At 40.8% G+C, this 13,599-nt stretch overlaps 1 protein-coding gene across 4 annotated transcripts in view; it reads right to left on the bottom strand.

Moving 5' to 3' along the window:
* LOC101160492 (ras/Rap GTPase-activating protein SynGAP) overlaps positions 1-9,639 on the bottom strand; it is a 59,839-nt gene extending 50,200 nt beyond the window's left edge. Inside the window, exons 1-3 of one of the 4 annotated variants that reach the window (XM_011480774.3) lie at positions 8,378-9,638; positions 8,159-8,278; positions 1,626-1,729 (exon numbers count right to left, since the gene is read on the bottom strand). In XM_011480774.3, the coding sequence (XP_011479076.1) occupies positions 1,626-1,725 (100 nt within the window). In that variant the 5' untranslated portion in view covers positions 1,726-1,729; positions 8,159-8,278; positions 8,378-9,638. Of the gene's footprint in view, positions 1-1,625; positions 1,730-8,158 lie in introns of all 4 variants that reach the window. The other 3 variants (XM_020706992.2, XM_020706991.2, XM_020706993.2) reach the window with 3 other exon arrangements.
* Between the last annotated feature and the right edge of the window lie 3,960 nt (positions 9,640-13,599).

Raw genomic sequence — 13,599 nt, 5'->3', positions numbered from 1 at the left:
CCCTAAAGCATAAAGCTCTAGACTAGACCACTTCATTAGGAACACCTCGCTGGCACCGGGTTGGACCTCCTTTTGCCTTCAGAACTGCCTTAATCCTTGGTGGCATAAATTCAACAAGGTACTGGACACATTCCTCAGAGAGTTTGCTCTACATTGACACGACAGCAACACACAGTTACTGCAGATTTGTCTATGACTATTGGGTTATAAGGTCCTCTTTGGGTTGTAGTGTTCAAGAAACCAGTCCAGATTGATGGAATCACTGTGGCCAGAAAGGGATGGACATGGTCAGCAACAACACTCAGGTAGGCTGTGGCACTGTAACCATGCTATATTGGTACTAAGGGGCCCAAAGTGTGCCAGTAAAATGTCCCCCACAGCATGACACCACCACCACCATCCTGAACCACTGATACAAGGCAGGATGGATCCATGCTTTCATGTTGTTGATACCAAATTCTGACCCTGCCTTCAGAATGTAGCAGCAGAAATGGAGACCCATCAGACCAGACAACGTTTTTCCAATCTTCTATTGTTCAGTTTTGGTGAGACTGTGTGAATTGTAGCCTCAGTTTCCTGTTCTTATCTGACAGGATCAGCACCCGATGTGGTTTTCTGCTGCTGTAGTCCATCTGCATCAAGGGTGGACGTGTTGTGCGTTCAGAGATGCTCTTCTGCAGACTTTGGTTGGAGCCGCCACCAGTGTGTGAATGGGTCTGTGACTGTAAAGCGCTTTGGGCTTTTTAGGTAGAAAAGTGCTATGTAAGTATACACCATTTACCAACCAATTGTTCTTTGAGTTTCTTTTGTATTCTATCAGCTGGAACCAGTCTGTCCATTCTCCTCTGACCTCTGACATCAACAAGACATTTATATTCACAGAACTGCCGCTCAATGGATATTTTCTTTTTTTCAGGCCATTCTCTGTAAACCCTAGAGATGGTCTTGGGGGGAAATCCCAGTGGATCAGCAGTTTCTGAAATCCTTAGACCAGCCCATCTGGTACCAACAACCATGTCATGTTTAAAGTCCCTTCAATCCCCTTTCTTCCCTATTCTGACGCTTGATTTGAATCGTCAACATGTCTAAATGCATCGAGTTGCTGCCAGTCACATGACTGGTTTATTAGAAATGAACAAGCAGTTGGAAAGGTGTGCCTAACAAAGTGGCCAGATTACTTTCCCTCCCAGCAAAAGCAGCACATATAAGCTGGACAAAAAGTATAAATTTGCTTCAACAGTGAATGGAACTTTTATTAAAGTAGATGAGGACGCTTTGAAGTGCATCAAAGAAAATGACACCATCGGGTCTAGGAGATGTCAAAATAAAACTGGCAGTGACGGAGCATGGATCATGGATCAGGGCGAGGGATGCTCCGCTGGACAAAAGAGTGGCCTCAAAGATTCACAACTTGAATAAATTTAAAAAAAACAACAACAAATGGTTAAACCATTCACTGGTTACCGAAAGCAGAGACAACAGCAGCGCAAAGCACATATAACATGTATAACAGAGAAAAAAACCTGACTGGACCACGACAGACTGTAGATGAGGCTGAGAAAACGGCGCAGAGCCGACAGAAACAAAGACAAACGTAGTCTGGTTTTTCAGCTAAACTGACTCACTTGGGGTTAAAACTCCAGATCCACCACAGCAAGCCTCCGCCTGACCAACCAACCCAAACTGACTCTGATGCGGCAGCCACGACTTTGAAGATGTGTCCATGCAGCTATATGGCACAGACACAGGTGTCTTTCATTTTCAGCACTGGTATATCAACAATCACAGCACTGAAAATCTGAAATAAAGGTTTGAAACTTAAGTTCATTTTCCAAAAGGACAGTTACCTCTCTTGAGGCTTTTCAGAAAAAAAAAGACATTTGACCCAAATGATAATAAATGTTTGTTCAATCATGGACACAAACAAACATTTGTCAGGAAATATGACTGTATGCAGCAGGTTCTTGTATGCAGCCCATCATAGTTACCCTTTACACAAATCCCAGTTAAATGTCACAAACCTCAAGCTGCTCCCATGATTAATTGATAAGTCTTTCTACACTGATCCACTCTAACTGGGTTTAAACATGTTAACAGAAATAGTTATAGAGAATAAAAAGACATTTAACACAAACTTTTATTGTTTTTGCTTAACTTATTCAAAAGACTCTTGAATTATTTTTGTCTTAGGTAAAATCTTTCCATGTTTGTTCAATAAAAGTGGATCTCTGTAAAGGAACTGTCACTCAGCCAATAAACGTATTTTTAGTTCTGCAAATAAAAATACAAAAAATTCATTTCAAATAAAAGCATTTGAAGATGAACTTACTTTTTTATATTTTCTAAATTAATGTTTACCAAATAAAAAAGGCAGAATGTGAAGGTTATGATCAAATGTCAAACAAACAACAACCTTGATGTCGTTTGTTGTGTGCAGTGACACGTGTGGCGTGTTCACATGAGCCCGCAAATGCAGTCAGGGACAGAAACCTGCATGAAAGATTCAGACGCTGTTGTGTGTTTAAGCCTTAGTTGCAACTCTCTCTCTCCTGCCGACTGTCTGCAAACCTGTACCGGGCACGCAGGAGGCCCACATGAAGTTTTAAGATTGTAGACCATTCCATGAGTCCGTATAAAGAATACTATGAGCATGCTGGGGTCACATCTAAGACTAATGCTACGTTCACACCGCCCTCTGAAACACACGTTTGCGTCCAGCTACACGCATTTTTAAGATCGTTTTCGGCCTCTACACACAAAACCTGCATCCATTGAACACGTGTTGCAAACGTGACCAGGTCCCGCTTTGACCAGTCAGAGACTCAGATTTGGTAGCAGCGTATGGATGGCGTCTATTTTAATTCATGGAAGTGCCAGCCAGTTGAAAAGGAAAGAGAAATAATCATTTACGTTTGTGCTCAGATGGAATTGTACAACACCAAGTCTTTCATATATCGGAACAGAGCTGTAAAAGAAAAATCCTGGAGGAAGTTTTGCACCACTTCAACATTTCCCACCAAGCCTCTTCCAACTATAGGTAAATGCGCTAGTATTAGGTAGTGACAGTTCAATGTGAACACTTTCTGCTACAAGCACATACAAAAACTCGTGTTCTTGAATGTGCGTCACATGCCCGGTGTGACGAGCCTCCACAGGCCCGGTCGACCCTAGAACTGGCAGTGGAGGTACAGGTCAAATCCCTGTACGGGTTCATGTCACTGAGACTTTAAGCTTAAAATTAAGTAAAGACTTAAAGCCCAAAAAGGTAGTCATGGTCTGAATGGAAACGTCTACATGCGTGTTTGAAGTATTTCTCTTTTTAAACCATTTAATTGGACAGACTTCTGGTAGTCATGGAAACAGATAAGAGGCAGAATTTTGTCTTGTTGGGTACAACAAATACACGCCTGTTTGGAGTCTGTGTTCCACAAAGAAGCAGAAACTGAGGTTCTCAAGTTCAGTTCATTATGGGACATTTGTCCCACACACAAGTTTGAGGCAGAGAGAAAAATGTCTCTCAGCCTCAAACTTGCAATTTTGCAGCTTGTTCTTGTCATATCTTGGACTAAATTTTGTCTCGTCTGTTGTGCGACAACTGCTCTGTGATTGTTTAAAAAAGCGCTTTTGTGTGTGCTTTGTATGTGCGAGTACAGAAAAGGGGGTTTACCTTCTACTTTTACTAATTTCTCAATTGTTTGGTTCACAGTACCAACCAACCTTAAACACACAGTAGGGTTCTCTCACTGTGTGTTCACCATCAGCTAAACTCTTGTAATGTTACAATGCTGAGGCTGAACTGTTGAAAATAAGGACTACACAAACGCTCTGCTCTTCATCTCTTCTTGAAGCATTTAATTTCATGCTCTGCAAAATGTTTGTTCCTGCTTTTGGAGCCCTGCATGCAAAAACAAGTGCTTTCCTTTTCTCTTGTATGATCTTGAGTTATAAGTTCATGCAAGAAAGAAGGGAGACATTTGTTCTTGCATGCGGGGCTACAAGAAAACATGTCTCCCAAACGTCTCCCTTCTTTCTTGTATGAACCAGAGTCATTGGTTCATGGAAGACAGAAGGAAGATATTTGACCTTGCGAGCAGGGCTACAGGAACAAACGCCTCCCTTCTGTCTCGAATGAACCAGAGTTATTGGTTCATCCAAAAAAGAAGGGAGACATTTTCTTCTAGCAAGCAGGGCTACAAGAACAAACCTCTCCCTTCATGCAAGAACAAACTTCTCCCTTCATGCACAAATGTCTCCCTTCTTTTACGTATGAACCCGTTATTTTATCATGCAAGAAAGAAGGGAGACGTTTGTTCATGTATGTAGAGATACAGGACAAATGTCTCCCTTCATGCAAGAACAAATGTCTTTCTTCTTTCTTGCATGAACCAGTAATTGGTTTGCCAGTGCACACCTTTTTCACACATTATATTTGTATTTTTAAAGCACCCCATGGAGTAAAAAACGACAGAATCAGCTATTATGAAACAAATATGATTTTCCCTTTAACACCGGACCTTCAGCTACAGTGTTGGCATTCCTTCGATTACCGTAACTTTTCAACCGTTCACGCAAGTAACGTAATTCCAGCAGATTCTGAAGAAGAGAAAAGCAGCTTTGCGCTGATATGCAACACTTTACGGTAATGAAGTGTTTGCATAATGAATCTAAATCAGATTATTCTGTCATGGAAAAAGGTGTCTTTTTTTAAGCTACTACCTAACTTACGTTAGAAATGTGTGGCATATCGGTGAAAAGCTGAGATGAAAAGCCACTTTTCTCCGTGTCAGAATGAGCTGATTCACGCTGATCGTGTAAACGGTTGAAGGGCTACAGTACGTCAAAGAGTGCATGTCCTTTAGGTGTCGCCATGAAATCACTGCGTTAAAGAGTGGAGAAAATAAAATGTGTTATTGTTGTAAGATTTTACAAATTAAAAAATGGCTTTTATTTCAAGAAACATCATCTTGGATATCCCGTGTGAAGGAAGCACCTGGATGAGTCTAAACACCGGTGAAGAAAGTTGATCCAGAGCTTCATCCGAGCTCACTGACTGACAGCAAGCGATGCTGCAAGAAGAAAGATGTCACTGAAAACAATGGGGAGGGAAACAGCTGTTAAACTTTATGAATACTGTTGGCTTCAATCTGGAAAAAATCTTTGCAAATCAGTTGTTAAAACTGCAGAGAAGAGGGTGTGTAAAACAGAGCATTTACAACAAAAGAAAGGCAAATGGATGAAGTTAGTGTTTGTGGACATGACCTGTAATTCCAGTAACTTCAAAAATGTCCAGGTGTTCAGGAGAAGGAACTTTTTTAAAACTGTACAATAGAGAGTGTTAACCACATTTACAACATCAAAAACAAAACATTTGGATAATAAGCCAGAGATTTAAACATTGGCAAGATCTCCTTTTAACCCTATAAAGCCCACTCCAAAGAATTTACAGAAAATTCACTTGTTTTTGGAATTAAGATGTTTTTAACCCCTTTAATGGAATAATATTTTTAGTATAGTATAAATTATGAATGGTTGGGGAATTTGATGGTTTTTTTCTTACAACTAAAACTAGATTAATATACTAAAATATTAACATGAGTGTTCAGGAAAAAAACTTATTTACCCACTGTCTCAAATTTGAACCACACAATTTTAACATGGAGTAACTGGATTATAAAGAATTATTTTTCAAATTAAATTAGAATGTTGCATTTTTTCAATACATCAATAAGTCGTTAAAAAATAACAACAGATGAGTTATTCTCACTATAAAGTTTTGAAAATTGGCTAAAGTTTTTCCCACCAAGAGTGTTAATGAGATTTCAGGAGGCAGCCATTTTGAAATGAGCAGGAAAAGTCGTTCTACTGCCCCTAGTGGGTTGATGATGCACTACAGGGCAGAAAAATGAACTCAGCTCTGTAGAAAGGGTTCATAACAAAAGTTTTATATCATGATAATAATATGGGGGGGGGGGGGGGGGTCTCAGAAATGTAGAGTTACACAAACATTAGAGGAGTTGGTGAAAACTTACCAAAAAATTGACTGTTTACAACTGAATTTATGCAAAGAACAGCGGCTTGTCTCTCATGAAAACAGGAGAGAAGATCATTTAGGATTGCATTTCCTTTTTTGGGGGGCGGGGGGAGCATTCAATCAGGCAGATAAATCCTTTCTGTTCTTGGCAGTGCGATGAAGCTCCACTGGTGCATGGCACCGACGAACAATAGAATGAAGAATCAAGTTGGTGCTGGAGAAGAATCAGCTCGATGCCTGCTGTCAGGCAACCCGGCTGACAACTGTGACAAGGCGGAAGAGAGTCCAGATTCTCAACCATTTGAAGAATGTATCTGTGATTTTTCAGAGCCACACCAACAAAAAAAGGAGGAAAAAAACAAAGTGGAGGATGATAAAATCCAGCGATGGGGAATGACTCAGAGTCAGTGGGACTTATATTGTTCCATCAGGAGAGCAGCCTCAGACGTTTCATTAACTGAAGCACTTCTGCCAGGGTGTTTTTTTTTTTTTTTTTTTGGTTAGGAAGGGGGAGCCTATTGTGTGCAATCATCGTGCCACATAATGGGCCATGACGATGAAGGCCATCCACAGCATTTAAACGTTAACAGCTTCTGTTGCCAGCTGAGGCGGACGACAAACACTTATCCAAACTGGATTTTTTTTTTTTATTGGAAGAATAATTTCCTCTTTGTAAAGTGAGCCGGGGCTTACAGAAAACCGACTATTTGTCAGAATCTTTGGAATTTTTGACATCAGTTTATGTCAAATGCAGAATCAGGAAGGCCCCCCTGTGGTGTGTGCAACAGTTTCCGAGCAACTCTGAAACTACAGAGACACCTGGCATTGACACATGCGCAGGAACCCTGATTAGCATTTAGCCCTTGATGTTCATATTCAACAAGCAGGGAAGGGATTTTTCTTCTTTTTCTGTTTCCCACTAGCGCGTGTCCACCACCTACAGCTGGAAGAGGCTTGGTGCCAAATGTGAAAGCAGTGCTAATCTTTTCTTGCACTGCTCTATTATGAAATTTGAAAGACTCATAATTCTGGCCAGCCACAAACCGTGATTATTAAATTCTCCTCTATGATCAATTTTCCATCGGTTGGCCCTTCCGTGAATTAATAATGACGCTATCCATGAGTCACTACCAAATCGGAATCCCTGATTGGTTAAAGTTCAAGCTTCAACTCTCAATACATGTTCAATAGCTGCATGTTTAGCATGTAAAGCGAAAACTCTTAGAAGCTTTGCCAAAATTTTGACTACGTTTACCGGACTTGGGACAGGGATAAGGTTTGTGGCCTGTTGAGGCTGCATTTATCTTTTTTATGTCTATCTGTCCCCACATTTTTTTATCTTTTGTTTTATTTTTAGGTTTTTTGTGCATTATGTTGTTTTTTATTTGTGTGTTGATTTGTTTTTGGCTTACTGTGAGGTTGTTGGTTTTCTTTTGTTGTTTTTTTTATTCATCTAGTAATTGTTGCGGGACATCATGTTTGAGGGAATAGAGACATTTGTCCCCCTTTGCCCAAGCCTATATCCGGCGTTGTAACAAAGAGTCTTCATTTAAAAAAGGAGACATTGTAAATTTAACTAAACTACTACAGAGAGGCCGGAAACATCGTATAGTTAGTTTTAATGATCATAAAACCCACAAATAAAAACACATCTCAGAGACGCTTGTTAAAAAGTGAGATGGACCAGCTGCCTCACACAGCGTCAGTGAAGCTTGATATCCTCCAAATAATTAATGCGTGCAGGAAGCTTGGGAAGCTGTAATTAAACAGTCATTAGCAATAAGGAAAGAAAAACACAGATTTCAGCAATAACAAACCTAGAGGATTAGAAAAAAGCTTGTCAAGGAATCTGTGTGTCATGAAGGGTCTCCCAGGCTAGAATGTGAGTTGAAGTTGAGCCAGAAGCTGAAGCTGCAGGATATCTGGCCTCTGTGTGCAGCTCTGGAGACTTCCCCTCCTGCAACATCTGTTGTGGTGCCTCCTGCATATGCCGTGCACACACGGGCTGGAAGGAGAGCAGAAGCATCTCTGCGTCTCCTCAGACCTGCTGTCATCCCTGCTGCACTTTCTCATCCATTTAAAACCAAAATTACACTACAGAGGCTCGGCTGCAACTTATACACTCACCCAGAAACACGGGACTTTCTAATGTGAAGAAATGGAGACAGATCAGTTACATCTGTGGCTGGATCTGGCAGGTTCCCAGGGCACTTGCGGGGCTGAGGTTCCAGATCAGTTTGTGCAGACCTGAGAGATGTCCAGATTCAAGGAGGAAAAGGCCAGTTCTGTGCTCTTTAAAGACTTAAGATGCCAACTTTAAAGTGGGCAACTCCTTCTGCCTCTCACCTGCAGTAAGTCCGCGCCTGTGATGACAAAAAAAGGGGAAGAAAGTGAAGCCGAGTGTCCTCAGCTTCCTGCTCAGTCCATCACTGAAGCCTCAGCTCGGCCGTGCAGCTCAGCATCCTCCCTCTCCTCCTTCTCCTCCTCCTCAGCCTCCTGCTCTCCGACTCGAAGCTCCAGCAAAACGCAGCTTTCCAGGTGATGAGGAGGACCTCCGCGGGCTTTGGTCATGATAGCTCCTGATTTCTGCTGCGTCTGGTCTGGGAACTCCTCTTTGAACAAAAGAGCGGTTCAGTTCATCATCTGTTCCCTTTAAAACAAGATACTATACAGACATTAAATATTGATTTTGAAGATTGTTCCAACTCTGGACAGCAGCTTTATTCCATTTTGCGCCATCCAAAAAAAATCCTGCTCAAAAACAGAAAATCCTGGAAAATATGAGAGCAAAATAAACCAAAAAACGACGCTCCGTTTCTAGATGCAGCGATTTGCAGATGTTCTGTAGTATCGCAGCGTGGATCCGACTCACATTCACCCCCAAAAAAGAACAAAAAATGCACTAATGACGGACGTGGTGAAGAGGTGAGTCCTGTGACAATTTGGATGGACGGCCTTTACCTTTCTGCGCCCTGAAAGGTGCGTGGAGGAGTCTCTCCGTGGAGGGCGGGCACTGCGCGTAAAAAGACGAGCAGATTTTTTTTTAAAAAAATAATGAAAAAAAATAAAAAACGACGCCTCCTCCTGCGTAAGGCAGCGCAGCCCGCGCGCGCAGCACTCACGCGTCTCCGGAGCGGCTCTTTTCACCAAAGACTGAAGCGAAATGACGCAGACCGCCCATTGCGCTCTAGAATTACGCTGGAGATGAGGCTGGGGCGCAACAAAGTTCATTTAGGGGAAAATTTCGAGGGGAGCAGACGTCTCACCCTTTTGTTGTCGGAGGGGGCTGCACTGCGGTTCCAATCCTCTCTACAGCATTGCTCAACGGATGCTTATCTGTGCAATTGGAAATATAAGGCACTAGAAGCTTCACTAGTAAACCTCAAAGATGGTTTTGAAAAAAAAAAAAAAAAGAAAAAAAAGAATAAATTTGGGTTATTTAAAGTCTCTAGTTTTCACACAAGAAAGCTTTACAGCAGCCTTCCGGAGTATCTTTGAATAATGTGTTTACATTATGCACACTTGCATTTAATTTCAACTCAAGCAACTCCAAAGAAAATTGTGTTTGTTTTTTGTTGGGGGTGTTTTTAACATGTTCTGGTTGCATTTTTCTGACGATGGAGGACATACAAAGAAATGTGAGCTCCAAATTGTATTTCTGAGTATTTTTTAGTTTAAATTGTTGTAAATCAGAAGCAGACAGAAAAAAAATCCCATTGGAAAAGCATCTTATGAGATATAGAAAACACTGGGCATGCCACAAGCTCCCTGCTCCGCTCTGGTTTGATGCATTCACTTGTATACGATTAGATCCACGTACATTTTTGTTTTCCGCGTCAAAGCTCAAAACCGTATGGCTGGATAGCCCTAATTGCTCGCCATTTTTGTTGCACCGTTAATGTTAGCTTGGGGTTGTGAGGGCTGTAAACCAGAGGAGTGTGTAAACAGACAGGTGACAGGAAGGGGGACGGGCTTACACTCCTCCAAATGCTCCAAAGGACAACTGAGAGGATAATTTATAACGAGCTCTGCAGACAAACCTATGTGGTTTTCTAGGACATAGTTTCTGCAGAGTGGCAGTAGTTCATTCGAAATTTGTCTCGGGGTTGTGAGTGGTACTGTTGGCGCCAAGTAAGCCCGCCCCTGCTACCCATCATTCATTTGTTTCCACTCTCTCCTGCTAGCTTACAGCCCCTCACAACCCCAAAAACACATTACCGGCAAAACAAAAATGGCGAGCAATATTGGCGCTATCCAGCCGTGAAGTTTTGAGTCAGATTCCAGCTTCCAACGAGGAAAACAAAGACGTTCATGGATCTATTTGTCTACAAGTGGATGCATCAGAATGGAGCGGAGCAGGGAGCTTGCATCCCACACAGCGTTTTTTTCCAACAGCATTTTTTTGTCTGCTTCTGATTCTGAACAATTTGAATGAGGAAATACTCAGAAATGCATTTTTAAGCCTCATGTTCTATCTACACGTCTTCCAATATCGGAAAAATGCCACGTGTTAAAAACACTTAAGCACCATTTTCATTGGAGTGGGTCTTTAACTCTCCTATAAGGAGTCCAGAAGGTGAAACAATCATAGGTTCATCAAGAGTCTGATGACTTTCAACACATGAAACGTCTTCTTGAAGGTCCTTGTTGCATTGAATACATGCAGCAAAGAGAGTGTGTTTTGCATTTTGCATGTAAAGAGGTTACATAATTATACACTGGTAATTGTTACATTGTAAATATGTCATAGATCATTTCATTGACAAGATGCTGTTACATAAATCTTATGAAAACCTTTTTACGGTGTTTTTGTTTACAGTCAACCTCATTGGAAGTGTTACTCATGGAAGTCATTTTTATAAAAAGGGCATTCAAACTGACAATTGTTCTTAGTTTGTGTCACGAACTGGTGGTGGAGGACCCAAAATGCAGGAGACCAAGCTTGGTGACAGGAAATAAAACATTTAATAAACAAACTGAACCGTGACAAAACTACGGGGAGAAACAAACCGGTGACAAAACAGAGCAGATTACCAGGGGGGTATTCCAGGAAGCAGGTTTAAACTAGCCTGACTTTAAGCCTGAACTCTGGCTGAAATCCGCCTGAACTTGCTTACTCTGGGTATGTCGGTTCCAAAAGACCGGATATGAGTTGGCGTAATTACGCTCGACTTGGTAACCCTGGGTTAATGCACGTGCACAGCAGGTACATAATGACGTTCTCAATAGATCGCCGATTTCTGTAGTCTCCATGGAAACGCGTGGAGAAAAAAAGAGAGCCATACTTCAGTGAGACAGAGTCTGAGATTAGTGACGGCGTATGAAGATTATACGTGCATCAAAAAAGTGAAACGGCTTCATCAGCAAAAGAAAGAGTTTCTGCTTGTAGTAGAAGAACAGACAAAGTAAACGCACGAGTTTCTGATCTTATTTCCATTTTCCTTGTGACGCGCATTATATATATATATATATATAAAAAACATATCCAATTTTGCAAACATAAAAATGAATTACTTCTATTGGTAACAAGTAATTAAGTTAAATTTATTCAACCTAATTTCTTACGTCTATAAAACTTAATTGTTTATACAACTCAAATTTACATATTTAGCTAAATGTCATATTACTCCAATTCAAGTTATCTTTTTTCCATCGTAATGAATTATAATTCTTGAACTCTCATGTGTCTAAGTTTGAGCCTGCAGATCCTCATTTTTATAACAATAAAAAGAACAAAATGGTATATATCAAGAGCGTATCTTCATTTAGGAATTTTCCAACATTGTAAATGCAGTATGACTGTAGGGGTGCTATATAAACTCATCATCCTCTCCCTCCCTCTCCCTCATGGTGCAGAGACTTGAGCAAAGTAGGACAAAATAACTCGGCAAAACACGGTAAAACACAGTAAACAGCTAAACAACTAACACATTTGGTCAAAAACCCACACTTGAACCCAAATCTGTCCAGACAGGCAAATGGAATGGTATCCCACAATCCCTTGCGGTGCAGATCTAACAGCAGCACCAAAGTTACACCTACTTAATTGAATTAATTTGAATTAAAGTAAAATAATTGTCTGAAAACTACATGTTATTTTTAAACTGACTTAACAAAAGATTTTTAATTATCTTAACTGAAGCAAAAAATTAAGTTAGATCAAAGTAAAAAAGTTTATTTTTCCAACATCCATACGTGGTCTTATCACCCTCTCACGGTGGAAAAAGTATTAAGGTTATGTTCAGAGCATGAGTTGCTATGGCACTTTGACCTACCCTGAAACATACCTCCATTTTTGGAACCGAAAGCTGAGGTTATCAACTTCATTAGCCTCAAACTTACTGTGGGAGCTAGCATAACCTGCTTTCTGGAATACCCCCCTGATAAGGATGAACAGAAACCAAGACACTTAAATAGGCTGAGGGTAATTAACTGAACTGAAGACAGCTGTGGATCATGAACCTGAAATTTGAGTGACTGACAAAAAGAAAACCAAAAACATGACCAAGAACAAAACCACAGAATCCTTACAGTACCCCTCCCCAAAAGGGCAGATCCCAGATGCCCAAACAAACCCAGAGAAGGGGACCTGGAGGAACAGGAAAAGAAAAGAAAAAAAAGTCCAGAACACAGTTTGGGTTCCTGCAGCCTAGCAGAAATGAGGGGTGACATGGCAAACCCCTCTTCAGGAACAGGCATGAAGAGGAGCGGTCCCAATTACTCTCCCCAGGGACAGGAACCATGGAGGACACAGTTCCAGGGCAAGGGGTTTATTCTAATAACAAAAAGCGCTGAAGAGCAGGAACACAAAACTAAAACTCACTGTGGGCATAAACATGGAAACATGGCAGAAGACGGTCAGGGATGAGACGATAAAGACATTAGAGAGATTACATGAGAGACATTAATGGACCAGCCCAAGAGGAAGGTAGAGACAAGACTTATATACAGACAAGACACAGGTGAACATGATCAAGAAAGACTGGGACCAAGGAAGTAAAACTCAAAAACATGACAAAACAGGAAACCTTTCAAAATAAAACAGGAAACAGAACTCAAACATGACAGAGACCAAAACGGAAAGCAAAAACCAATACAAAGAAACCCAAACCATGACAGTTTGAGCCTATTTTTTAAAAAAAAATTAGACGTTAATGTTCATCTAGCAGAAGCAAGTAGAGTTGAAGGAGGGGAAAAAAGGGAAATTATGATGGTTATAGTTACTAAATGTGTATCTCGGGACGCTCTTGCAGTTACACCAAAAATATAAACTGGAAATGACACATCCTTTCACTTTCAAACTTCAGTCACTCGCATCCACACACAGATTCAAATCTCCATGGAAACTGATAAAAGAATAGCCAGGGAGGAGAAACAGAGACTGATTGACAAAGCAGAGATTTTAAAAAAAAAAAGTGTGAGTGGTCAGCAAGAAAATACAGAAATAAAAAATAGCTTTCATGAAATCAAAGCAATTAAAAGAAATAGCTCATCAAAAGGGAAAAAATGTGAGAATTTGACTTCAAATGGATGTTAAGTGAATGACGAGCGTCATTATTTGAACTCAA

The sequence above is a fragment of the Oryzias latipes genome, chromosome 11 (genome assembly GCF_002234675.1).
Source record: "Oryzias latipes chromosome 11, ASM223467v1".
Classification (NCBI taxonomy): domain Eukaryota; kingdom Metazoa; phylum Chordata; class Actinopteri; order Beloniformes; family Adrianichthyidae; genus Oryzias; species Oryzias latipes.
The sequence above is the reverse complement of the archived record's forward strand: the minus strand, read 5'-3'. Positions and strand labels throughout refer to the sequence as shown.